This window comes from Macaca thibetana, chromosome 2, assembly GCF_024542745.1.
Source record: "Macaca thibetana thibetana isolate TM-01 chromosome 2, ASM2454274v1, whole genome shotgun sequence".
Lineage (NCBI taxonomy): Eukaryota > Metazoa > Chordata > Mammalia > Primates > Cercopithecidae > Macaca > Macaca thibetana.
The window spans coordinates 106502191-106526190 of record NC_065579.1 but is presented as its reverse complement, the minus strand read 5'-3'; the positions used below and the strand labels follow the sequence as shown (position 1 = coordinate 106526190).

Genomic DNA, 24000 nt, shown 5'->3' with positions numbered 1-24000 from the left:
AGCTACCTGGGAGGCTGAGGCAGAAGAATTGCTGGAATCCAGGAGGCAGAGGCTGCAATGAGCCAAGATTGTGCCACTGCACTCCAGCCTGGGTGACAAGAGCCAGACTCTGTCTAAAAAAAAAAAAAAAAAAAAAAACCTGAAAAGAAAAGAAAAAGAAAATGAGACCCTGGTCTCAGGTTTTGTCTGATCTCTCATTGGTAGGATGGTTTATTCCTAGAGGGGTAGGTCCCACGTTATTAGGAAAGATCATTTTTAGCAGGTTGTGAAGGCTCTTGTCCTGTGAAGAGAAAATAGGGGGAGGAAGGGAGAAAAACAACAACAAATGAACAACAACAACAAAAAGAACAACCCTGGAAAACTGACATAGGCCATATTACCCTGAAGTCCATACATTGGTAGGCAGGTATGAAAATGGCTTATGTATGTAAATAGGTTGCTGTTATTTTGTTCTGAAGTTTAAGTTGTCTAGCTTCAGTTCACAGAGCTTTAAGAAAGCACAGCTTAATTTTCAGTGATTCCTTTTTTTTTTTTTTTTGAGACGGAGTCTTGCTCTGTCGCCCAGGCTGGAGTGCAGTGGCCGGATCTCGGCTCCCTGCAAGCTCCGCCTCCCGGGTTTAGGCCATTCTCCTGCCTCAGCCTCCCGAGTAGCTGGGACTACAGGCGCCCGCCACCTCGCCCGGCTAGTTTTTTGTATTTTTTTAGTAGAGACGGGGTTTCACCGTGTTAGCCAGGATGGTCTCGATCTCCTGACCTCGTGACCCACCCGTCTCGGCCTCCCAAAGTGCTGGGATTACAGGCTTGAGCCACCGTGCCCGGCCCAGTGATTTCAAATTAGAGAAAATAGGGAAAAAAGGAAAAGAAAGAAGGAGAAAAGAAAAGAAAACATTTTGGAGACTTGTAGCCAGGAAAAATTTTAGAATTCAGTACAAACTGTAGAAAATAATAAAAATTGAAAGACATTAGGCAAGACTAGAATCTAATAACAAGTGTACTATAGTTTATCTTGAAACATAATTTCCGTCTCTCTAGTCCCCATTTTCACAAAAGACAAATCAGGGTAGGATTGATTTGTCTGCAAAAATAAGCTTTAGTCTTTTTTTTTTTTTTTTTTTTGAGACGGAGTCTGGCTCTGTCGCCCAGGCTGGAGTGCAGTGGCCGGATCTCAGCTCACTGCAAGCTCCGCCTCCCAGGTTCGGGCCATTCTCCTGTCTCAGCCTCCTGAGTAGCTGGGACTACAGGCGCCCGCCACCTCGCCCGGCTAGTTTTTTGTATTTTTTTAGTAGAGACGGGGTTTCACCGTGTTAGCCAGGATGGTCTCGATCTCCTGACCTAGTGATCCGCCCGTCTCGGCCTCCCAAAGTGCTGGGATTACAGGCTTGAGCCACCGCGCCCGGCCTTTTTTTTTTTTTTTTTTTTTTTTGAGACACAGTCTCGCTCTGTAGCCCAGGCTGGAGTGCAGTGGCACGATCACGCCATTCTCCTGCCTCAGCCTCCTGAGTAGCTGGGACTACAGGCGCCCGCCACCGCGCCCGGCTAATTTTCTGTATTTTTAGTGGAGACGGGGTTTCACCATGTTAGCCAGGATGGTCTCGATCTCCTGACCTCGTGATCCGCCCGCCTCGGCCTCCCCAAGTGCTGGGATTACAAGCGTGAGCCATCGCGCCCGGCCATAAGCTTTAGTCTTATGCTTGGCCTGATTATTTGTATAAAGTGCAGTAAGAATGACTATTTACCACATAGGCTCTTTGTGTAATTGGCTTTTATGGAATTTTGTTTTATAAGGAATATCAGATAAGACTTTTTTTAAAGCCTTGAGTCCAGCCCTGGGTTTGTGCTGTTAAATATTAACACCTATATGAGTTTGGGTAAATTTGTCTCCTCTTGAGGTCCCAAGATAACTTGGGGCTCCTAAGCCTGTCAGAAAGTGATATTCTTTACTTACCACAGGTCAGGAACCCTGTACAGGCACTGTGTAGACAAGGTGCCAGTTTTCCCTAGGGGCTTTTATTGGCCCTATAAGTCAACTTTGATTCCTTAAAGGAGTATGTTTCTGTCTGAAAGCATGCCATTCCAGTCAAAGCCTTGATAAAATAACCAGTGTCTCCAATTGTATCCTGTTACAAAAGAAAACAGATCCTTATTGCACTTACGCAAATAAATGTATTGCGTAAGTTAAGAATACTCATAAATAGTTTCCAAATTTGGAAAAAATCAGGTAGAGAGAAATATGTTCCAAATTTTGTTTATAGCAGTACACGTTACTCAATTGTTAAAAGCTGCAAATAGCTCAAAACAGGGCCAGGTGGGGTGGCTTATGCCTGTAATTCCAGCACTTTGGGAGGCTGAGGTAGACGGATCACTAGAAGCCAGGAATTCAAGACCAGCCTGGGCAACATGGCAAAACCCCAACTCTAATAAGAATACAAAAATTGGCCAGGCTCAGTGGCTCACGCCTATAATCCCAGCACTTTGGGAGGTGGAGGTGGGCAGATCACAAGATCGGGAGATTGAGACCATCCTGGCTAACACGGTGAAACCCCGTCTCTACTAAAAATACAAAAACAAAATTAGCCAGGTGTGGTGGTTGGCGCCTGTAGTCCCAGCTACTTGGGAGGCTGAGGCGAGAGAATGGAGTGAACCTGGGAGGCGGAGCTTGCAGTGAGCCGAGATCGCGCCACTGCACTCCAGCCTGGGTGACAGAGAGAGACTCCACCTCAAAAAAAAAAAAAAAAAATTAGCTGGGTGTGGTGGTCCACCCGTACTCCCAGCTACTTGGGAGGCTGAGGCATGAGAGTCGCTTGAACCTGCTAGGCGGAGGTTGCAGTGAGCTGAGATCGCACCACTGCACTCCAGCTTGGGTGACAGAGGGAGACTGTCTGAAAAAAAAAAAAAGAAAAAGTTTTCTTGGCTCTGAAAAACAAAACATAAGCAATTTTTTTTTTTTTTTGAGACAGAGTCTCACTCTGTCACCCAGGCTGGAGTGCAGTGGCACGATCTTGGCTCACTGCAACCTCCGCCTCCCGGGTTCAAGTGATTCTCCTGCCTCAGCCTCCCAAGTAGCTGGGATTACAGGCGTGTGCCACCACGCCCAGCTAATTTTTGTATTTTTAGTACAGATGGGGTTTTGCCATGTTGGCCAGGCTGGTCTCAAACTCCTGACCTCAGGTGATCTGCCTGCCTTGGCCATCCAAAGCACTGGGATTACAGGTTTGAGCCACCGCACCCTGCCAGATAAGCAATGTTTTAAGCAAAAAGTCATAAAAGGATTATTTCAGTCTTCTGTTAGTTCAGTCCATGCAGTTAATCCCTGTTCTGTTTGATATTCATGAACATTTCAGCTCTCCATGGGAGTCTTGGAAGTTTTTCCTCTAGTCTACGCTCACAGTCTCCAAAGTTATCAGAAACTTGCATTCAAGAGCACCTGTCAGAGCCCTATAGCTGATTATAAAAAACATCTTTTGAAAAGGATGAAAGTAAAACAACTGTGGATGATAAAGTCTGAGAGCAGTCGTAGTTAAAGACACAATTGACAAGGAAATTTGGTTACTTCTGTGGCATACAACAATTTTACATAATAACCATAATTACTTTTTTTTTTTTTTTTGAGATGGAGTTTTGCTCTTGTCACCCAGGCTGGAGTGCAATGGCGCAATCTCAGCTCGCTGCAACTGCTGCCTCCTGGGTTTGAGCAATTCTCCTGCCTCAGCTTCCCAAGTAGCTGGGATTACAGGCATCCACCATGATGCCGAGCTAATTTTTGTATTTTTAGTAGAGATGGGGTTTCACCATGCTGGCCAGGCTGGTCTTGAACTCCTGACCTAAGTTGATCCACCCACCTTGGCCTCCCATTGTGCTGGGATTACAGGCGTGAGCCACCATGCCTGATCCATAATTACTTCTGATAACATATGCTAAGACATATCAGAATCACAGGAATTTCACACAATTCTGGAACACATAATAACACATTTATATAAATATAATCCAAAGAAGGTTAAACACCATTTCATATTTGACAATACTTCCTGTATGACTGTATTATTTATCTCAAACAAGTCTAATATATCTCTTCTGGACTTCAGGGGACTAATAAAGAAAAAAATGCAAACCGAAGTTAGAATGTGCTTTTGGGGAGTTTGTCAAATATAAAAAATCTTAAAACACTTGATACTGATGGCAGTGGCTACGCCATCAGGCTGGCTGCAGCAGGGAGGCACAGCTTGGGCTGCACACACCGTGGAGCTGGTGGGAGCCCTGGGAGCCCCACCTCTTCTGATTCCTTCCTTCGTTCCTGATTTTCAACCAAGAAAATCCCCAATCCGGCCACTTACCTAAGAACAGGTCTTAGGCGAAAGACTGCTCTCTACCATCCCAGAAGTAGGAAAACCTCAAACTTGCCTTCTCTGTTGGAAGCGAGCTTCAACTCCAGAAAGGAGTTACCTACCTTCCATCATCACGGAAGCAGGAAAACTTGCCTTCCTTGTTGGAACAAGTAAAACTCCAGAAAAAGGAGTTGTACAGTAAAATAAACTTTAGATGTTAACCAAATTTGGGAAGATCAGGAATTTTGTGGAACGTGGAGCGGGGCTCCCAGGCCTTAGCAAATTGTCCTATAGATTGGAGCCATAAAGATAGCTCAAGCTGGTACCAAGCACCGGTAGGAGATCTGTCAAAGGTCAGGGGCACCTCCACTCAGAATCCTTTTGTGGTTGCCAAACTGTCAACCCAAAATATCTGAGACAGGTCTCAGTCAACTTAGAAAATTTATTTTGCCAAGGTTAAGGACGCACACATGACACAGCCTCAGGAGGTCCTGACAACATGTGCCCAAGTGGCCTGGGCACAGCATGGTTTTATACATTTTAGGGAGACAAAATAAATCAATCAATACATGTAAGATTTACATTGGTTTGATCTGGAAGGGCAAGACAACTCAAAGTGGGAAACTTCCATGTCATTGGTAGATTTAAACATATTCTGATTGGCAATTGGTTGAAAGAATTATTATCAGTAGAAAGGGATATCTTGGTTAAGATAAGAGGTTGTGGAGACCAAGGTTTTACCATGCAGATGAAGCCTCCAAGTAGCAGGTTTCGGAGAAAATAGATGGTAAATGTTTCTCATCAGACTTAAGTTTTGTGTTGATGTTAACGCTGGAGGGTATAATGAGGCATGTCCAACCCCCACTTCCCATTATGGCCTGAACCACTCTTTCAGGTTAAATTTTAGAGTGCCTTGGCCAAGCAGGGAGTCCATTCAGATGGTTACTGGTGGCCTTCAAATTTTATTTTATTTTATTTTTTATTTATTTATTTTTGAGACAGAGTCTCCCTCTGTTGCCCAAGCTGGAGGGCAGCGGCGAAGAGATCTTGGCTCACTGCAACCTCTGCCTCCGGAGTTCAAGTAGTTCTCCACCCTCAGCCTCACCAGTAGCTGGGTTTACAGGCGCGTGCCACCACGCCCGGCTAATTTTTGTATTTTTAGTAGACATGGGGTTTCACCATGTTGGCCAGGTTGGTCTCGTATTCCTGGCCTCAGGTGATCCACCCACCTCTGCCTCCCAAATTGGCAAAGTGCTGAGGTTACAGGCGTGAGCCACTGCGCCCGGCCTCTCCTTCTTTTGAAGACTGGGTCTCTAACAGCTTCTTAGGCCTGAAGGATCCTGACAGGGCCGGGCTGCACCACACTCCCTCGTGTTACAAATGGGGAAACTGGGGCACACAGCAGAGGCGTTTTTCCTGAGATCACACAGCCAATCAGGGCGAGAACTGAGAATCGAACCTAGATTTCTCCAGTCCATGTTTGTGATTCCGAGTAACTCATGTTATTTTAAATTGACACTTGTCTTAAGAACGTTCGGACGGGCGAACCATTGAGAGTTCCCGAGGGGCGAATACTCAGTTCTCAATAGATTCCTGCGGGAAAACCTGGCTGCGCCGGCGCGCGCGGGTGCTTTAAGGCAATCTGGTCACAGCAGCCCACGTGTCCTCCGCTTCCGGGATCCTTAAGGCCGTCTTTTCGGGTGGTAAAACCCGGCCCGCCGTCACGTCATCTTGGGAAGTGTAGTTCCACCTTCCTCCAGATATAGGGGCGTGGGCGACTTGGAACTGCATTTCCCAGCAGGCTGCGCTCGCCGTTAGAGTAGCCGGACGACGGGCTGGTGGGGTGAACCCCTCATCCTGGGTCTTTTAATTTCTCAGGCGGAACGAGTGGCGGCAGACAGAGGCCTTTGGCGGCGCTGTCTGTGGGTTTTCTGAGCTTGGAGAACTGGGTACGGAGACCGTGGTGCCGGCCGCCGGTCACCCAGCTCTGCTTCCAGTCGTGGGGCAAAAAGCTGAGGCGCTTCTCCTTTAATTGCGGTGGGCGGGGCGTGCCGACGCGGCCCGCGTTGCTATTGGTGGCCGTTGGGGGCGCGGAAACTGAACGGGCCGCAACGGCCACCGCCGCTGCCTTCGGCGCCGCCAGCCCGGCCATGGCTGCGCCCTGCGCGGTAAGCCCAGCCGACTGCAGCTCCCCAGGCCTCAGTCTCCCCGCTGGGACACTGGGCGCCTAGTGGCCAGAGCGATGGCTGCGAGGGGCGGGTGGGGCGCCAGGTTCCAGGGTGGTCCTCTTCAGGACCAGTTTACCGTCTGTGCTGGGTCGGGCACTTTCTGAGCCCCTCCTGCGTGCCAGGCCCTGCGCTGGATTTCTGGAGCGAACAAACAGGCCTCTGCCTCCATCGTTTGCATCCTAGCGAGGGACACACGACCAAGTCCTGACCCATGTGTGACCTGGGACTGGTATCGGGCCTCTGTAGTCATTCTCCCTGTCCTTAGCAATTGGTGGCTGCGTGGGGTCTTGTTGAGGGTACACCCTGCTCCAGCAGGGGGGTACAGCAGGACGCTGAGATGCCCGGGCCTGCAGTGTGAGCCGGGTGGAGTCGCCCTCTCTGAGTCCACATTCCTGCAGAGGTCCTCATTTCGAGAGATTCCTTTGAACGGGCCTGGCCTTCTGGCTGATCGGAGAGTCAGGGAGGCTGGGTGCCTGTGATGCCCTGAGGCGGCCTGGCCCTCTGGCTGATTGGAGAGTCAGGGAGGGTAGGTGGTAGCCTGTGATGCCCTGAGGCACTTGAGGACGTGGACGGAGAGTCCAGGCTAGGATACCGACCTTTTGACCCTTTTGACTCCTAATCTGGTACTCTACCTCCCTTCCTGCCCCCTTCCCCCCCCCCCACCCCGTGTGTAAACCACTGTTGAGGGAGATGAGGCCCACATGCAGGGAGCTACAGAGGGGAGGCGGTGTTGAGAGATATCACGGGACCTACTGGTCAGGGGTGGACCTGAACTTGCCTCTGCCTGCTGAGCCTAGAGGCGGACACTTTCTTACCCATGTTCTTTCAAGAAGCTCAGGTGAGAGCAGAAGGCTCTTTTGGGGACCCTCCCCCAGCTACTTCTCTCTCTGTTGTTGAAAGGAGACTCTGACAGGTGCGTTAGGGGTGGAGCTGGGCACAAGGCCATAGAGCCTTTGTTCTGGTTACTGCTGTGTAGGGTGGCTTTGCTATGCCCCAAGGACATCCTTTCCCAAGAGGAGCCTTTGTGCTTCCTGGAGCACCCAGAGTGCTTCTTTGAGGTTTGTGATACTTAGTGTAGGGGGAGTTGTTTGGGTGACTGAATTATAACCTTTCAAGTGTTGAGATCCTAGCTGCTATTGGAAGGACAGAGTCTCCGGAATATTCTCTCTGGTGTTTTCCTAAGCAATGTCCTGAATGGCCTTGCTGTTTCTCTGATGTTGGGTAGAGTAGAGTTGGTGGTGATGCCATGGGGACCTGTCCAGGGCTGACCTTTTGGGTTCACTGGCCAGTCTGTGGTGGCATTGAGGTGATAGGATCTGATTCCTGAGAAAAGGTTGGGGGATGCTGTAAGGTTCCTGTTTTCTCTCTCTAGGCTTTTAAAACATAACTTTATTAAGATATTCGTATACCATAGAATTCACCTTTTAAAGTGTACAGTTCAGTAGCTTTTAGTACATTCACAGTGTTGTGCAGCTGTAATCACTAATTCCAGAATATTTTCATCATCCCAAAAAGAAACTCCATACTCAATAACAGTCACGCCGCTTCTTCCCTTTCCCCATTTTCTCCCAACCCTTGGCAATCACTAATATATTAATACTTTCTGTCTCTATATATTTGACTATTCTGAACTTTTCATATGAATGGAATCAGACAAAATGTGGCCTTTGGTGTTTGACTTCTTTGACTTAGCATGTTTTCAGGGTTCATCCATGTTGCAGCAAGCATCAGCACTTCAGTCCTTTTTATGGCTGAATAATATTCTGTTGTATGAATATGCTACATTTAGTTTATTCAGTCATGTGTTGATGGACATTTGGGTTTATTCACTTGTTGGCTATTAAGAAAAATGCTGCTCTAAACATTTGTGTACCAGTTTTTGTGTAAACCATGTTTTCAACTCTTTGGGGTATTTACCTAGAATTTCTGGGTCATTTGCTAACTATGTTTAACTACTCTATTTTTTATTTTATTATATTTATTTTATTTATTTATTTTTTGATTAGTAGTCTCACTCTGTTGCCCAGGCTGGAGTACAGTGGTGCGATCTCGGCTCACTGCAACCTCCTCCTCCCGGGTTCAAGCGATTCTCCTGCCTTAGCCTCCCAAATAATTGGGACGATAGGCACCCACCACCACAGCTGGCTAATTTTTGTATTTTTGGTAGAGAGGGTTTTCACCATGTTGGCCAGGCTGATCTTCAACTCCTGACCTCAGGTGATCTGCCCGCCTGGGCCCCTAAAGTGCTGGGATTGCAGGCAGAGCCACTGTGCCCGGCTAACTACTTTTTTTTAGTCAGGGTCTTGCTCTGTTGCCTAGGCTGGAGTGCAGTGGTGTGATCACAGCTCACTGCAACCTTGAACTCCTGTGCTCAAGCAGTCCTCCCACCTCACCCTCCTGAGTAGCTGGGAATACAGGCACAAGCCACTACGTGTGCCTTATTCTTTAATTTTTTTGAAGGGTCAGGGTCTTGCTGCATTGCCCAGGTTGGTCTTGAACCCCTGGCTTCAAGTGATCCTCCTGCCTCAGCCTCCCAAAGTGTGGAGATTACAGGTGTGAGCCACTGCACTTGACCTATGTTTAACTTTTTGAGGAACTGCCAAATTGCTTTCTACAGTATCTGCTTTTTTTTGGTTTTTTTGTTTTTTTTTTAAAGATCGTTTTGTTTTTTCTGGGTGTTTTGCATTTTCATGTGATTTTTGGGATCAGCTTGTCAGTTTCTGCAAAAAAGACACCTGGGATTTTGATAGAAATTATGTGGAATTGGTAGACCAATCTGAGGAGTATTGTAGTATTGTATCTTAACAATAAATAGTAAGTCTTCCTGTTCATGAATGTGGAATGTCTTTCCATTTTTTAAGTCTTCTTTCATTTCTCTTAGTGATGTTTTGTCATCTTTACTGGACAAGTCCTGTACTTCTTTTGTTAAATTATTCCTAAGTATTTTTTTATGTATCATAAGTTAAATAGTTTTATTTTTTGGATTATTCATTGCTAGTGTACAGAAAGACAATTGATTTTTGTGTCTTGATTTTGTATCCTGCAACCTTGCTGAACTCATTTGTTCCTTTTTGTTTTTGTTGAAGCGTTTCCACCGTTGATATATTAGTTCGAATAGTTTTTAGTGGATTCCTTAGGATTTTCTTTATATAAGGTCATGCCTTGAGCATTTTTAACCCCACCCCCCCGGCTGTTATAGGAAGAGTGCTGGCCCCGGGGAAGCCCCTTCCTCACCCAGACTTCACACATTTGACCCTGGCTCTCCTCCAGGAGGACCCCTCGCTGGAAAGGCATTTTAAGGGCCACCGAGATGCAGTTACCTGTGTGGACTTCAGTATCAACACAAAGCAACTGGGTAAGAAGAGGCACCTTGTCTAGGTGCTAGGTTATGAGCCGAACAGGCCAAGTTTTTACCTTGGAGGTGTGGTGGTTGGGGAGCAGAGCACAAGGACTGCACAGCTTTGTCTAACCTGTGTCTTGCTTCTGTGTGCCAGCTCTTTGGGCACTGGGCTTCATAGCTCCATTTTACATGCAGAGCCTGAGGGTCAGAGAGGTTAGGGGCCTTGCTAAGGCCACACAGCTTTTGAGGGTGGGACTGGGATCTGGGTCTTTTCCGGCACACCCTAGCCACCTTTTGGGTCTGTCTTTTGGTATGGGCCCTAAACAGTGATTCCTTTTCCTTGAAGCTTTATTGATTCTGTTGCCCACAGTAATAAGGCACACCTTCTTGTTGAAGAGCCTTGTCGGTGAGAAGGCTGTTGAGCAGAGCCGGGCACCCCCCTCACTCCCACTGCCCTTATGCTGCAGCTGAGTGTCCCCCTTCCTTGGTTGCATAAGCTTTCGTACACAACTTTTATGACTGCACTTTCCAGTTTCCACAGAGGAGACTTGCCCCTTCATCCTGTCATCAAAGCCCTCTGGTGTGTAAAGGTTAAGAGGGAACTGAAGTCATTTTTGGTCAATTTTGGGGACCTCCTTTAGGCTTCATACTGAGTTGGACCCTCTCAATGGGAGGGGCTGGCTTCCCAGCCAGGGAGGACTTACTCTCTGGTGCCCTCAGGCTGTATCTGGAGGGAGACCCTGGGCCCCATGGGAATGAGTTTTCCCAGAGCTCGGATTGCAGTCCAGGGCTGGCATGGAAGGGCCTCGGTCTTGTTCCCATGTGGGTGTGCTCCTTGGAGAACTCTGGGCCACAGGTTCTCCACCTCCAGACCACACCTCGAGATGTGCTCTGCTCTATGGGAGACTCCTCACGGTCCTGTTTGTGGATGCCAGGGAAGGTGGAGCTGGGCCAGTTGCTCCTCCTGCCTCTCCAACGTCTTGGTGGAGGCTTGAAGCCCGTTAGAGCTGCGGGTCATAGCATTACCCACTGTCCTCAGCCAGTGGCTCCATGGACTCATGCCTCATGGTCTGGCACATGAAGCCGCAATCACGCGCCTACCGCTTCACTGGCCACAAGGATGCCATCACCTGTGTGAACTTCTCTCCTTCGGGACACCTGCTTGCTTCTGGCTCCCGAGACAAGACTGTCCGCATCTGGGTACCCAATGTGTGAGTCATAGACTTTGAGGAGGCTTGTCAGAATTTGGGCCCCTGGTGCCAGAGCCATCCCCACCGAGGTCCCCTAGCTTGGCTCTGGACTTGTCACAGTGGGATTTCTACTCTGCTTTGGAAGAGGTGCCATCAGAGGCTGGGGCTGTAGTTGGAGCCCTCCCCTCAGGGTTGGAAGAGGAATTCTGGGCTGACCCCATCTATCCCTAAAGAAATGCCACCTGTTACTCTGTTCATGTAGGTGGAGCCTGGGGGCGGTGCTCTGTTCACGTAAGAGAGGCTCTGGCGTTCCCTTGTGGAGACTGGGGTTCTTGGGCTTGGCTACCTTTGGGAGGAGTGCTTGAGGAGTAGGGAGAACTTTGATGTGCTTGTGGGCTCTCATGTCACTGTTATGGGTTTCCTCACTCTTGGATGCCTGTCCTTGTAGCAAAGGTGAGTCAACTGCGTTTCGTGCACACACGGCCACAGTGAGGAGTGTCCACTTCTGCAGTGATGGCCAGTCCTTCGTGACAGCCTCTGACGACAAGACAGTCAAAGTGTGGGCAACTCATCGCCAGAAATTCCTGTTCTCCCTGAGCCAGCACATCAACTGGGTCCGCTGTGCCAAGTGAGCATTGTTCTGTCTGGAGACCCTTGGAGGAACCCTGGGGATTGGGGGCTGGCACAGGGGCTTCTAGGTACCAACTTGTGACCTTGGGCAAGTTATTTAGGCATTGTTTAAGCTTCCTCAGCCTTGGTTTCCTTATCTGTAAAATGGGAACAATAATAGCTCCTGCATTGTATGTTGTTGAGAAGCTTCACAGAGCTGATGCATGACATGTAAGTTAGTCCATAGTCAGCCATGATGACCCTCTGACATCTGTGTTGGCAAAGCACAAACTGGGTCAACAGGGGCCATTTATTATCAAAAACAACAATTAGGTACTTTCAGTACTATCACTACACGTTTTCTTTTTGTCTCTTAAGACAGTTCTGCAAGCTAAGTGGAATCATTTCCATTTGAGGAAATGGGGGCTCAGAACAGTAGTATCTTGTCCCAGGGCACACGGTGGGTCTGTGGCAGAGGTGGAGTTTAAACCCAACTCTCTCTGACAGTAAGGCTTGCCTACTTTCCAATGGGGTGTTCTCAGAGGATGATTTTGCTCCAGAGCTCCCAGATAGGGGCCCAGGCTTCTGAGGTGGGGGGCTTATCCTGGAGGCTGGCCTTCCTGCTGGCCGGGGAGCCAGTGCTGTGCAAAAGGGGCCAGGTGACCCAAAGGACCTTTCAAGGTCCAAGAATTGCAGACAGATAGTCCTACTTCTAGCTTATTTGGTTCTTTTCAACAGAGCTTCCTCATGGGTCAAATATCTTTGCTTCAGAGGAAGGGTTTGGGGTGCCAGGTGACATTAGGAAACCACATGAGTCAGAAGTTGGGGACTATTGAGCTGTGTTCTTCTGGGGACCCCATACAAGTTACTGTTCTCCAGGGCACCCCCATTCCTTTGTCCTAGGAGACCCCTGATGGCTCTTAGAGGCTTTATGATTAGGGTCCTGAGATCAGGAGGGGTCAGGACAGCCAACTTGGGTGTCAAGTCCATATTGGGCCTTTGGTGGCAGTCCCCAGGACCTCATGCCTTTTGTTGGCAGATTGTGTCTTGCTGACTCACACTTGAGTCAAATGTAGACTCGGAGGACCTGGTCCCAGAGTAATGACACTGATGGTGAGCTTTTGGCCACCTTTGTGCAAATGTTGCTGGCAGGCAGTGCCGGCTGCATGTTGCTATGTGCTGTGCATCAGGGACAGTGCTGGGGCTTTATGTGCATGAGGCTGCTCTGTGCTCACCCGTGAGGCAGGCACCATTTTTTTTCTTTTCTTTTCATTTATTTATATTTGGTTTTCCTCTAAGTCAGAAAGAACTTCTCTTTTTCCCTTTTGGTCAGAGTTTGCTGTTGGGGTGGGAGGGGGGCTGTTTGTGCATGAAGTTACGTAAGAAAACAAAAACAAGAGCAACAGGAAAGAACGAAACAAGAGCAACAGGAAAGAAGTTTCACAGATTCAGGAAGAAAAAAATGAAGCATTTTTATAACATTTGAAATTAAGTCACAGGCCAAGCTTGAAGGCTCATGTCTGTAATCCTAGCACTTTTGGTGGATGAGGCGGGAGGATCCTTTGAGTCCAGGAGTTAGAGGACCAGCCTGGGCAACATAGTGAGACCCCCATCTCTACAAAAAAAAATAACAATAAATAAAATTAGCTGGGTGTGGTGGTGCATGCCTGTAGTCGAAGTTACTTGGGAGGCTTAGGTGGGAGGATCACTTGAGCCCAGGAGGTTGAGGCTGCAGTGAGCTGAGATCACACCACTGCACTCCAGTCTGGGCGACAGAGCGATACCCTGTCTGAAAAACAAAACAAAACCAAAACCAAAATTTAGTCATAGTTTCCTGAAAAGCTCTTTAGAAGGAAAAAAAGAAAAATGATCAAGTGCTAAAAGTTAACTATTCTCAGAAACAAAGTATAATTTAAGATATGACCAAATAAACAGAAGTAACATTGCCTCCTAGGATGCGATGCGTTTGTTTCTGAAAAGACATATTAGGGTATTCAAATTAAAAAAAATAATAAATCACAGCAGGGCATGTGACCCCGGGTGGTTCCTGCAGGCAGATAATAGGCACTTGGGGAAGAGTGGCTGTGGAAGATGGTGTGTGGCACCCATGTCATCTGTTAGTCCGAGGTGTGACTTGTGCCCCACCCGGTTCAGGTTCTCCCCCGACGGGCGACTCATCGTGTCTGCCAGTGATGACAAGACTGTTAAGCTGTGGGACAAGAGCAGCCGGGAATGCGTCCACTCGTATTGCGAGCATGGCGGGTGAGTCTCCGGATGCTGTCCTCCACTTGTAGGCGCTGAAGCACAGAGCACAGACCTGGGCCTGAGGAGGCCCAGTGGCCTTCAGTGGCTGGAGCCGTGGAACCAGCAGCCTTATCACTGCTGCCCCTTGTCTGGTGCTTTTTGTGAGGTCTGGCAACCTAGCATTGTATCTCTTCCTGTGTGGATGGTAGCTTTGTCTCCATCCCATGAATAGCAGGAGTGCTTAACCTCAAGCCACACAATTCTTTGGAGCTGTGTAATTATTTGTGCTCCTCTTTTTCTCCTTCACTTTCTGGTTCTCAGGATTACAACTTGTCTGTCTGTGAGCAGTTGACACTCAGTTGCCCAAACTACATTTTAAAGCCTCTTGGTACGTTATCCATGGTGATGGCTTTACAAAATTCTCACTGGGTTCTTGTAGCAGATGGTGGCTGTTCATGTTGTGCCACATCATCAGGAGAGAGAGGTGCCCGCATTTGAGTAGAGACCCCAGCTTCTGCCCTCCTTCGTTGGGCTGGGAGCCACAAGGGCTCCTTGAGAGCTGGATGTGATACCAGCCTGGGAATCACATATGGGTGTAGTGAGGGTTCTTGGCCTGTCTTCTAGAGAGGGGTGGGCCAGTGGCCCTGTAGCCCTCCTGGACCTTCCCACCTGTGCCTCAGGTGGCAGGATCTGCCCCGCAGCCACCCCTGGGAAAGGTACCAGTTCCAACTTTGAAAACCCCAGGGGAGCCTGGCTGACTTTTGGGTTTGAAGATAGCCCTCTCAACTTGTATTTAAAATGGGCGGTGGGATGTGCTCCCTGGTCAGTCCACCTTAGTTTGTTGCTGGCCACTGTTCTCACCTTTTACTTCTTCTTGCTCTCCCTTGGCCACCTGGTAAACAAATGTGACAGAAAGGAGGTGTCTGGGTCAAGGGACCAGCATGGGCAGGACACAGGGATGGGAAAGCACTAAATGTTTCTGGGTCCATCTTGAACCAGGGCAGACCTCCTATAGTGCATAGTGGCCCCTGTCTTTCCAGCTTTGTCACCTACGTGGACTTCCACCCCAGTGGAACATGCATTGCCGCTGCCGGCATGGACAACACAGTGAAGGTGTGGGATGTGCGGACTCACCGGCTGCTGCAGCATTATCATTGTGAGTGGTGAACAGCCTCCTGGGCCTGAGGGCAGCCCTAGTGGGACTGTGCTGGTGTTGGATGTTGTTCTGTGCTGTAGTGCTTAAATGGGACTGAGATGGCCTTGGGCAGGAAGGTATCCTGGGTCTGTTGGGATTCCAGGGGTGAGAGTCTGTGCCCTGGCTGGCCTGGCTTGGAACCTTGGCCAGGAGATGGAGCCTGGTGCTACCTGGCTTCCACTGAGCCTTCGATGCCCACCTCTGAAGTGGCAGAGTCTCACACGTACTGCAGGGCCAGATGGGGAGTCCTCACTGCGGCTCTGGCCAGGGCTTCGCTTGAGGACCACTTCTCAGGGGCATGCCACTTGCCTTTCCTGGTGATGGAGGCTCTGCCCTCCAGGGCCAAGGTGACAGCCCTTGACCTGTGGTAAAGGGAACAGGGCTGTCAGTAGAGGCCAGCATTGGTGGGACCATGGCCACCTCTGGTCTGACAGTGTCCTCCACAGATGTAGAGTCGTAGGGAGGGTTGACTTAGCTAGGGGCCAGGCCCAGGATGGTAGCCCTTGGAAGGCAGGGTGGCAGGCAGTGGACATGGGCTCATGCAAGGTTCCAGGTGGGAGTTGGAGGGCGAGGGCAGACTTAGACATGCCCAGGATAAGTTAGCTGAGAGTATTGGGTAGGGAACTGGCCTGAGAGCAAGTATGAGTGGGCAGGGCCACGAGGCACCCCAGTTCCAAGGATGGGCTCAGGGAAGGGAGCTGGTGAGGGGTCATTGGAGAAATTGGGAATTGTGCAGCTGACAAAACAGAGATAAGTGAGACTGGACCAGGGAGAGACCAGGAAGGAAGGCAGAGCTGGAGTTGTTTGAAGAATCGTGGTCGTTAACCTGGGACTAAGCTTAAAGTTCTTGGGCTTGCTTCCATAAACCACACCTGAAATGGGAAGTACATGGCTGGACACAGGTGTGGGGCTCCGACACCACCACCCCCCACTCTACCCCTACCCCTGCCACACGCACACCCTTCCTAGCTAACTCTTGGTGTTCAAGGACAGCACTTTCTTTGGGGTAATGGAGGTGAGCACGCCTTTCCAGAATGGGGAGAAGATCCTAGTCTTGAAAAGCACATGGTGGAGAGTGGGCTCCGCAGCCGGCTTTTAAAGCATTCCTGGCCGTGTGATATTGGGCAGGTCATTTGACTCTGTGGGGCCTCTGGGACAATGATGGGGCCTGTCTCACAGGAGGTGTTGGGAGGGTTAATGAGTTGTTTCATATCAAGAATTGAGAGGGTGGCTGGCACAAAATGAGGGGAAGGAGATACAACGTTAGTGATGATGACAATGACACTGTCTTGGTCCTGTTTGGTCTGGTGAGGCCAACCTGGTTGGTTAAGGCCTGTAGTACCCTACAGCACCACCAGGTGGCAGGGGCCAGCCGCAAGAACCTGTTTCCCTGCCCCACGCCGCGCACAGGAAACCCTGGGGTTTGTTACCAATGCTCTTTCAGACAGAGGCTTCTGGAATAGAAAAGCAGTGGGGCTTGCCTCCACTTGGAGCCCATACCTCTCCCATCCCTCCTTCAGCCTTCTGCTCTGGGCCAGGCCTGAGTGAAGGGCTGGAGCTCGGGGATGGGGCACATCTGCACAGCTGCCTGGGGAACATGGGCAGGTGCAGAGGAGGGAGGACTTAGACAGGGAGAGATGGGAGTAGAAGGCGATGAGGCAGGACAGCGGTCAGGAGCACATGCTTGGGTTCCTTTCTGTAAAGGGGGTGGCGATAGGCCTTCCTCATGGCTTTGTGAGGCTCTGATGGGAAAAGCCATATAAGGATTATAACACAGGACTGGGTATGTGGTTTGTGCTACATAAGTCCTGACACTGGGTGGAGAGGATCTCTAGGTGACCCTGGCAGGGTCCAGGCCCATCTCTGATGGATCAGGAGCCTGGGCCTGGTGTTCATGGGTATAACAGCAGATGCCCTCTGGGAAGGGCCTCAGATGCCATCTCCAGCTCAGGGTCCCAAAGATGTGGCCTGATTGGCAGTGCCAGGACTGGCCTCATCATTTAAGGTATGAAGGGAAGAAGGACATCTTAGAGGATAGCGGTGTCCAGAGTCTGCTGGGGCTGGGAGCTGGTGTGCCCCATGTGCCCCAGTGATGGGTAGGTGTCTGGCTGTGCCTGGTATCAAAGTGGGGGCTGGCATCAGAGTTGGGGATGGGTTGCAGAGATTGAGTAGAAGCAGAGAAACTGACCCTGTTGGGGTGGAGGGGCCAGCTGGACCCAGGGATCTGGGATGTGAGAATGGCTGATGTCACATTCTGAGCCCCTATAATTGAGGGGGCCACAGAAGATAAAGGTCCACAAAGCAGCCAGAGTGAGAGGTATGAGCCCCATCTCCCAGCATGGGAGAGCTGAGGAGGGCAGAGGCTGGAGAGCGAAGGAGGGTGGGGTCTCGTGAAGAGGGTTGTCAGGAGGTGGAGCGATGCAGAGCAGCCGAGGAGTGGTGGGTACTGGGGAGAGGGAGCCGGGGTCCTGGAGGAAGCAGGCTTGGTGGAGGGCAGGGGCGGATCTCCATGATGGCAGGGTTGGGGAGGTGTGGGTGGACTCAGATGAGCCCCAGGGGCCGAGTCCTGAGTGGAGCTGAGTGTGTGGGCTGACAGGCCCTGCTGGGAGATTGCAGTCTGCTTCTGGCCTTGCCTCTTATGACACCCTCTCAGTGGGCCTGCAGTGTCTCATCCCTAAGCCATCCCTAGTGTAGATTGGAGGCTTAGCGGGATTTGGAGTGCCCATAAACACAGCCGGTTCCCCCTGAGCTCCCTGCTCAATGCCATGGCCAGTAGTGGGTGTTCACAGGATAGCAGACTCATCCCATAGCCTCTAGGCTGACCCTTAGGGGTGCAGTGAGCCAGGTTGATCCGAGCTCCCTGGGTAGGGGGAACATACCTCTCATCCTCTCCTGACGGGAGGACATGACCAGGTCTGCTCTGGTCTTGGGGCTCCCCAGAAAACCTCTAGCTGAAACTAAGGGGAAACCCTTTACCCAAGTGGCTCCCCCACCCCGATAGGTACAGTAGAATCTCTTTGTAGGCTCATTCCCCAGGAAGGGCTCCCAGTACTCTGGCAAAAGATGCCTGATCTGCTTTCTGTCCCTGATCCCTAGGAAGCCCAAGGGAAACCTACGGACACAGTGTCATTCAGTGTCTCCCCTAGTGACTCTGGATGGGCAGCAGGCACTTCCAGAATGGCCTTCTGGTGTTGGAGGCTGATGGGCTCTTGTGAGAGGATTTGGTTAATGATACTGCAGTGTGTGGCTAGCAAGCCCCAACCTGCTTGTGTCCAGCCATCCATGGTTGTGTTCTATGAGGGCACTTCCTGTTCCCGCTAGGGTTAGAGTTGAAGCCTGCTTGGGGTTTGGGGCTATTGGAGGCAGCTGGAACCATTTGTCTTGCGCTGGCTGACTCTCCTGCCAGACAAGGAGTTTCTTGGCTCTAGCCTATCACTGCAGAGAGCAGTTCTGATTTCTCAATTCAGCAAGGAGTTGATGGACTGGTGGAACCCTTTGAATGCCAATACCCGTGGTGATGGGTTAGCTCCATATGCTCTGAGCCCACATTAAGACTGTTCAGGCATCTGAGCAGCAGCCCCCATCCCAGAACCTGTAATGTGCTTCGTGGCTTATAGCACGTGCAGGTCCATTATCCAGTGACAGGCCTGAGTGGCCAGCAAGGTAGGTCTACTCTCCATTTCACAGATGCAGAGCATGCAGCCCACAGTCACACAGCTGTGGGTCTGAGTCCCCAACTCAGGGCCTTTGAGTCTGGCATTCTGTTGACCTTCTCACGCTGCGCTCCTTGCACTTCAGTGACTCTAGTCATTTACTCCCCAGGCTCCTTGGGAGAGGTGGTCTCTTTGGCTGGCTGTCAGCAGGGCTAAGAACTCATAGAGTCCTACGCTCTCTGTCCATTGGTCTTTAGTGCACCCCTGCACCCCTGCCTGGCCTCATACATGGTCATGGAGGGTTTTGTCTTTTTTTTTTTTTCTTTCAGAGATGGGGTTGGGGTCTCACTGTATTGCCCAGGCTGGTCTTGAACTCCTGAGCTCAAGCAATCCTCCTACCTCGGCCTCCCAAACTGCTGGGATTACAGGCGTGAGTCACCGTGCCCAGCTGGAGGGTTTTAAGTGGTTGCAGCTAGCAGGGCAGGGCTGTACCCTGTAATTGGTGTTTTGAGACTAAAAGGGTTGATTGGGGTACAGTGGTGCTGTCCCACCTGGTCTAGCCAACCTACTCTCCCACCGTCCTGAAGTGAGCATTTACACGGCATTTAAAAAGAGGAGTGTTTTAGGTGTCCTTTGCTGCTGGTATCAGAGAACCTTTGTGGTATGAATCCAAAGCCTCTTGTCAACCCAGAGCCACCGTGTCACTGGTAACACCAGTTGCACATCGCAAGAGACCACCCTGGGGAAAATGAGTGGTCCTTTTGTGGAAGGATGTTAGGGTGGGGCTTGGCCCTGGCATGGTCTCCTCCAGAGAGGTACCTCCTGCTTGGGCACCCAGGCTTTCTCTGGGCCCTTGGCTGGTTTGGAGCCCATCAGGTAGTGGGCCTAGATTTGCCCAGGCCTCTACATGCAGAGTAGCATGGGGTGGGTGTACTCAGGTCTCTGCTTAGGCCACCTGCTGCCCACAAGCTATGACTAGTTCTTGGTATTTGGGAGCAGGGGCTGTGGTGGCCTCGTCCCTGGGCCCCTGAGGATCTGTAGAAGTTTGATGTTGGTGTATCTCTGACCTGGAGTCAGGGTTCTGTCTTTGGGGTGGAGATGGGATAAGAGCCACAAGCTCACAGCTGCCATCCAGGTGGCAGTGTGTGTCATCACTGATATCTGCCATGGAGCCAAGAAGAGGCCTGCAGCCTTGGACTTGACAAAAAGTGGATCATTCTCAGACATTTGGCGCTCAAGGCATCATGACCGAAGGCTCATGCCCTCATGGGGCAGCCTAGCCTCCATGGTAGACTCTCGTGCAGGGGTGGTTCTTACAATGACGCCTCCATAGACTGCCCACTCTCCACCACCTCCACAGAGGCAGGAGGAGTGAGAGTGGAGGCTGGCGTGGCCAGTGGATGAGGCAGGAGAGCAAGTGGGGAAAGGTGGGGTGGGTCCTGGTGTCTGGGGCATCCCCCAAAGCCTGGTATGCCAGGCCAGCCCCTCTTCTGGAGTAAATGGTTCTAGGTGTTTCTACCCAGGCTTGGGTATTCCTGACATTTACGTGGAGTGGGGCTTCTGTTGCCCTTCCTCTGGGAGAGATTCTTTCCCTTGGATGGACTTGACCAGGCGGGGGCCCCTAGTGTGGCATCAATACATTGACCCTGCCACCCTGGTGGTGCTGGGAAGCCCAGAGCTCCCTGAGCATGCCTTCCCTTCTGCACCATCCTGCCACCGGCTGTTCCTCTGCCAGCTTCTGGTCAAGGAGGTGTGGGGGTGGCCTTCATCCCAGTGCAGACTTTGTGGTGGGGGCGATCTCTGAAATCTGCCCCCAAGAGCTGGCTTCAGGGACCCCACTGGTCCCTCTCCAGGCTGCCTCCTGGAGATCCTGGCACTTGGAGGGTGTTGTTCAGATATAAATATCATGTTACGTAAAACCTTGGCTGTCTCCCCCTAAGTGTGCCTGGTAACATGTATCCAGACTCCCTGGCACATCAGCACATCAGCTGGGCTGGCATCTGAGGGACTGTGTGCACCCTGTGGGCCTTGTTGAGGGCCGTTTCGTGTTGGGTGTGTTTACCAACCCAGTAGTTCTTGCAGCCTCTCAGTGCTAAGACGATAGTTGATTTTGAGTCTGCCTTTATGTTAGTGGCAATTCTGACTTGGCAGGGTCATGGTTATTTTAGCCCCACTGGTTTTCCTCATCGGGCCTGTGGTAATGGGAAGAAAGACACTGGGGTTTTCCTCAGAAGCCACCCTAGGAGGCTGTGATGCAGCTGATCCATGCATTGGCTGTGGAGTTGCTCTGTCCGCATGTAGACTGCCCAGGTCTGCCCCCAGCTTCACCTAGAATATGCTCTTGGCCTTGAGGGATGGTTGTGTAACCTGCTGGAGCTTCTGGATACCCAACTTAAGCACCTGCTCACCAACCACTTTCTGAGTCCTGCTCGGTGCCAGGCACTGAGTTGGGAGCCAGGGACTCAACACCGCCCCTGTCTGATGGAGTTCATGGTCTCATGGGAGATCCAGATGTGAGTCAGATAGTTGCATGTAAATGTGACGAGTGAACCGATGGCAGGCTTATGGTGTTTTGGAAGGACAAATGAAGGGGGTTGCCCTAATCGGGAGGCCAGGGGAGGCTTCCTGGAGGAGGTAGCTTCCAGTACTAAGCTTTAAGATCAGGAAAAGGGGAGGGCAAGAGTCTCTCAGGCCCACTGGAAACAAGGAGTAAAAAAGTTCTGTGACTGGGGGAATTGACACAGCTGGGGTGGCCGGATCTTGGAGTGTGAGGGACACCAGAAAAGATGGTGGTGTTAGGCTGGGATGATAGGGAAAAGAGAGTCATGGACAGGGCCAAGCTGTTGAGTAGGTGACGTGGCAGGACCTGGGGTTAATAGAAGGCAAAGGAGAGGAACATCCGTGTTGGCATTGGATGGCTCACTCTGCAAAGGCCTCATGTGCTTAACTTAGTAGCATCCCCACAGCACCCCTTACACATGGGTGCTCTGGTACAGATGGAGAAATTGAGGCTCAGTGTAGTCAAGATGCTTGCTCAGGATGGATGTGGTGGCTCACGGCTGTAATCTGAGCACTTTGGGAGGCCGAGACAGGCAGATCACCTGAGGTCAGGAGTTTCAGACCAACCTGGCTAACATGGTGAAACCCCAACTCTACTAAAAATACAAAAATCAGCTGGACAGAGTGGCACACCTGTAGTCTCAGCTACTCAGGAGGCTGAGGCAGGAGAATCTCTTGAACCCAGGAGACGGAGGCTGCAGTGAGCTGAGATCGTACCACTGCACTCCAGCCTGGGCGACAGAGTGAGACTCTGTCTCTCAAAAAAGGTCATGGGGTGAGCGCAGGCAGGAGGCTTGGGGTTGGAACGTAGTCCTGACTGGTTCCTAAGAGTGTCTTAGCTTTCTGCTCATCTGCCCCCACACATGCCCTCCCTGTATGGCAGTGGCATTGTATTGACATTTCAAGGGTTTTATTTTCCATTTGGTTTCTTTAAAGAAAGAATATATCAGATAGACCAAAGGCTATGTTTGTATGTTTGAGTGCTCTATTCTGCTCCAGCTTGACCGCTTGCTGTGGGAGAGGATGGAGGAATCGTCTGCTGCCTCTGGTTTTTGCATCCGTTTCTGTCTTCCTGTCTTCTACTGCCTGCCCTTGGCTCTGAATGGGCCTTTTCCTGTTCTTTGATTGTGCCCCTCTCCTGGGAAATCCTTGTTGGGTTCCCCACAGCTCTTTTGAGCAATGACCATCCTGACCCAGCCCCATCAGGGCTGTGCTGAGCCTCAGTTGGCCCTGATTGCCTGTCCCAGGCTTCAACTGTGCTCCCTGTGCCTCCCAGCCAGCACCTGACTGATGTCCTTCCCCTAGTGCACAGTGCTGCAGTGAACGGGCTCTCTTTCCACCCGTCGGGAAACTACCTAATCACGGCCTCCAGTGACTCGACCCTGAAGATCCTGGACCTGATGGAGGGCCGGCTGCTCTACACACTCCACGGGCATCAGGTGAGAGGTGTCGGCCGGGTGCTGAGTGGTGTGGAGTGGTGGTACCCTCACAGTCTGGGCAGTGGGCAAGATGCAGAAACAGGCTTGTCACCCACACAGCCTGCAGGGAGATGGATGGAGGCCTTTCCCTGTGACCTGGGCAGATTGCTGGGCCTGGGACTGGTGCAGTTGAGAAGGGTATATAAGAGTTGAATTGGTCAGGGGTTGGGGGCTGTATCTGGGCATGGTTAGCAAGCTGACCCCTAGGGGCCTGAATGGAATCTATCCCCTAATGGCCTCAGCTATCCCTTGGTCCAGAGGTTGAGTTGAGCCTTGGAACCCATGCTCTGAGTTGACATCGGGGTTTTCTGGAGGCCCTCGGACTGGCAGACATCACCGAGGCAACCTCAGGTGTCTTGCAGAGGCTGAACCGAAGAAGGGAAATCTTCTTTATGTTTGTTGTTTGAGAATTCCTGGAATGGAATCAAGGAAGCAGAGGCCTCCTTTCTGAGTGAGCTTCAAAGCAGCCAGTTCCCTGGTCTCCCTGGGTGGGCTGGGCCCCTGGGGGCCGGCTGTGGGGAGTAGGCCACATGCAGTTCTCCCCAGGAGCTGGCCTGGCTCTGGGCCTTTCACATCTAATACTCCGACTAGGAAGTAGTGTCTGAGCCTTTGTGACCAGAGCAGTTGTCAGAATGTCTCCTGTTGGGGTGTAGTCACCACGCCCACTTGGGATGGGAGGTCTGGAGTCCATTGAATTCAAGTTTGTCTCTAATCTGCCTGCCAGGCTGAGGGAGGCCCTGGGGGGTGCTTATGTGTCTTGGACCATCAGCTAGGTGTGAGGTGACTAGCCTGGTGCTTTCTGAGCTGTTGTTTGTGTTTCCACTGCCATCTGAGTTAGGGCACCTGGGGGCCATTTGACTATGACTAGGGGTTGAGGACATAGGCCTTTTCTTCTGGTTCCTCAGGGCCTGGAGGCTGCTTGCTGCCCCCAGCCTTGTTGTGACCCCTTGCCTTCCCTGTCAGAGACATATCCAGTGCGCAGGACTAGTGGGCCTGTTCTCCCTAGGCCAACACATCCAGAGGGGGTGGCTGCTGGCCCTGGTGTAAGCCTGTGCACGAGCCAAGCCCTTGGACAAGCCAGTTATTCAGATTCATGTGTTACTGTTTGGGATCTTATGCCCAGGAGGGCATTTGCAAATCATGTGAATGCTGCTACCATTCCTGCTCCCCTAAAAAAAA

At 51.0% G+C, this 24000-nt stretch overlaps 2 protein-coding genes across 5 annotated transcripts in view; both read left to right on the top strand.

Annotated features, from left to right (window-relative positions):
* The window catches only part of RPL29 (ribosomal protein L29), a 344283-nt gene that overhangs the window by 174155 nt on the left and 146128 nt on the right, over positions 1-24000 (top strand). The window lies entirely within an intron of this gene.
* The window catches only part of POC1A (POC1 centriolar protein A), an 84532-nt gene continuing 66647 nt past the window's right edge, over positions 6116-24000 (top strand). For 2 of the 4 annotated variants that reach the window (XR_007723507.1, XM_050780934.1), the window contains exons 1-7: positions 6146-6493; positions 9824-9908; positions 10933-11104; positions 11532-11711; positions 13847-13954; positions 14977-15092; positions 22649-22782. Coding sequence is in view for 3 of the 4 variants with exons in the window: in XM_050780934.1 (XP_050636891.1) it covers positions 6476-6493; positions 9824-9908; positions 10933-11104; positions 11532-11711; positions 13847-13954; positions 14977-15092; positions 22649-22782 (813 nt within the window). In the remaining variant the exon portion in view is untranslated. Of the gene's footprint in view, positions 6494-9823; positions 9909-10932; positions 11105-11531; positions 11712-13846; positions 13955-14976; positions 15093-22648; positions 22783-24000 lie in introns of those variants that run through there. The other 2 variants (XM_050780933.1, XM_050780935.1) reach the window with 2 other exon arrangements.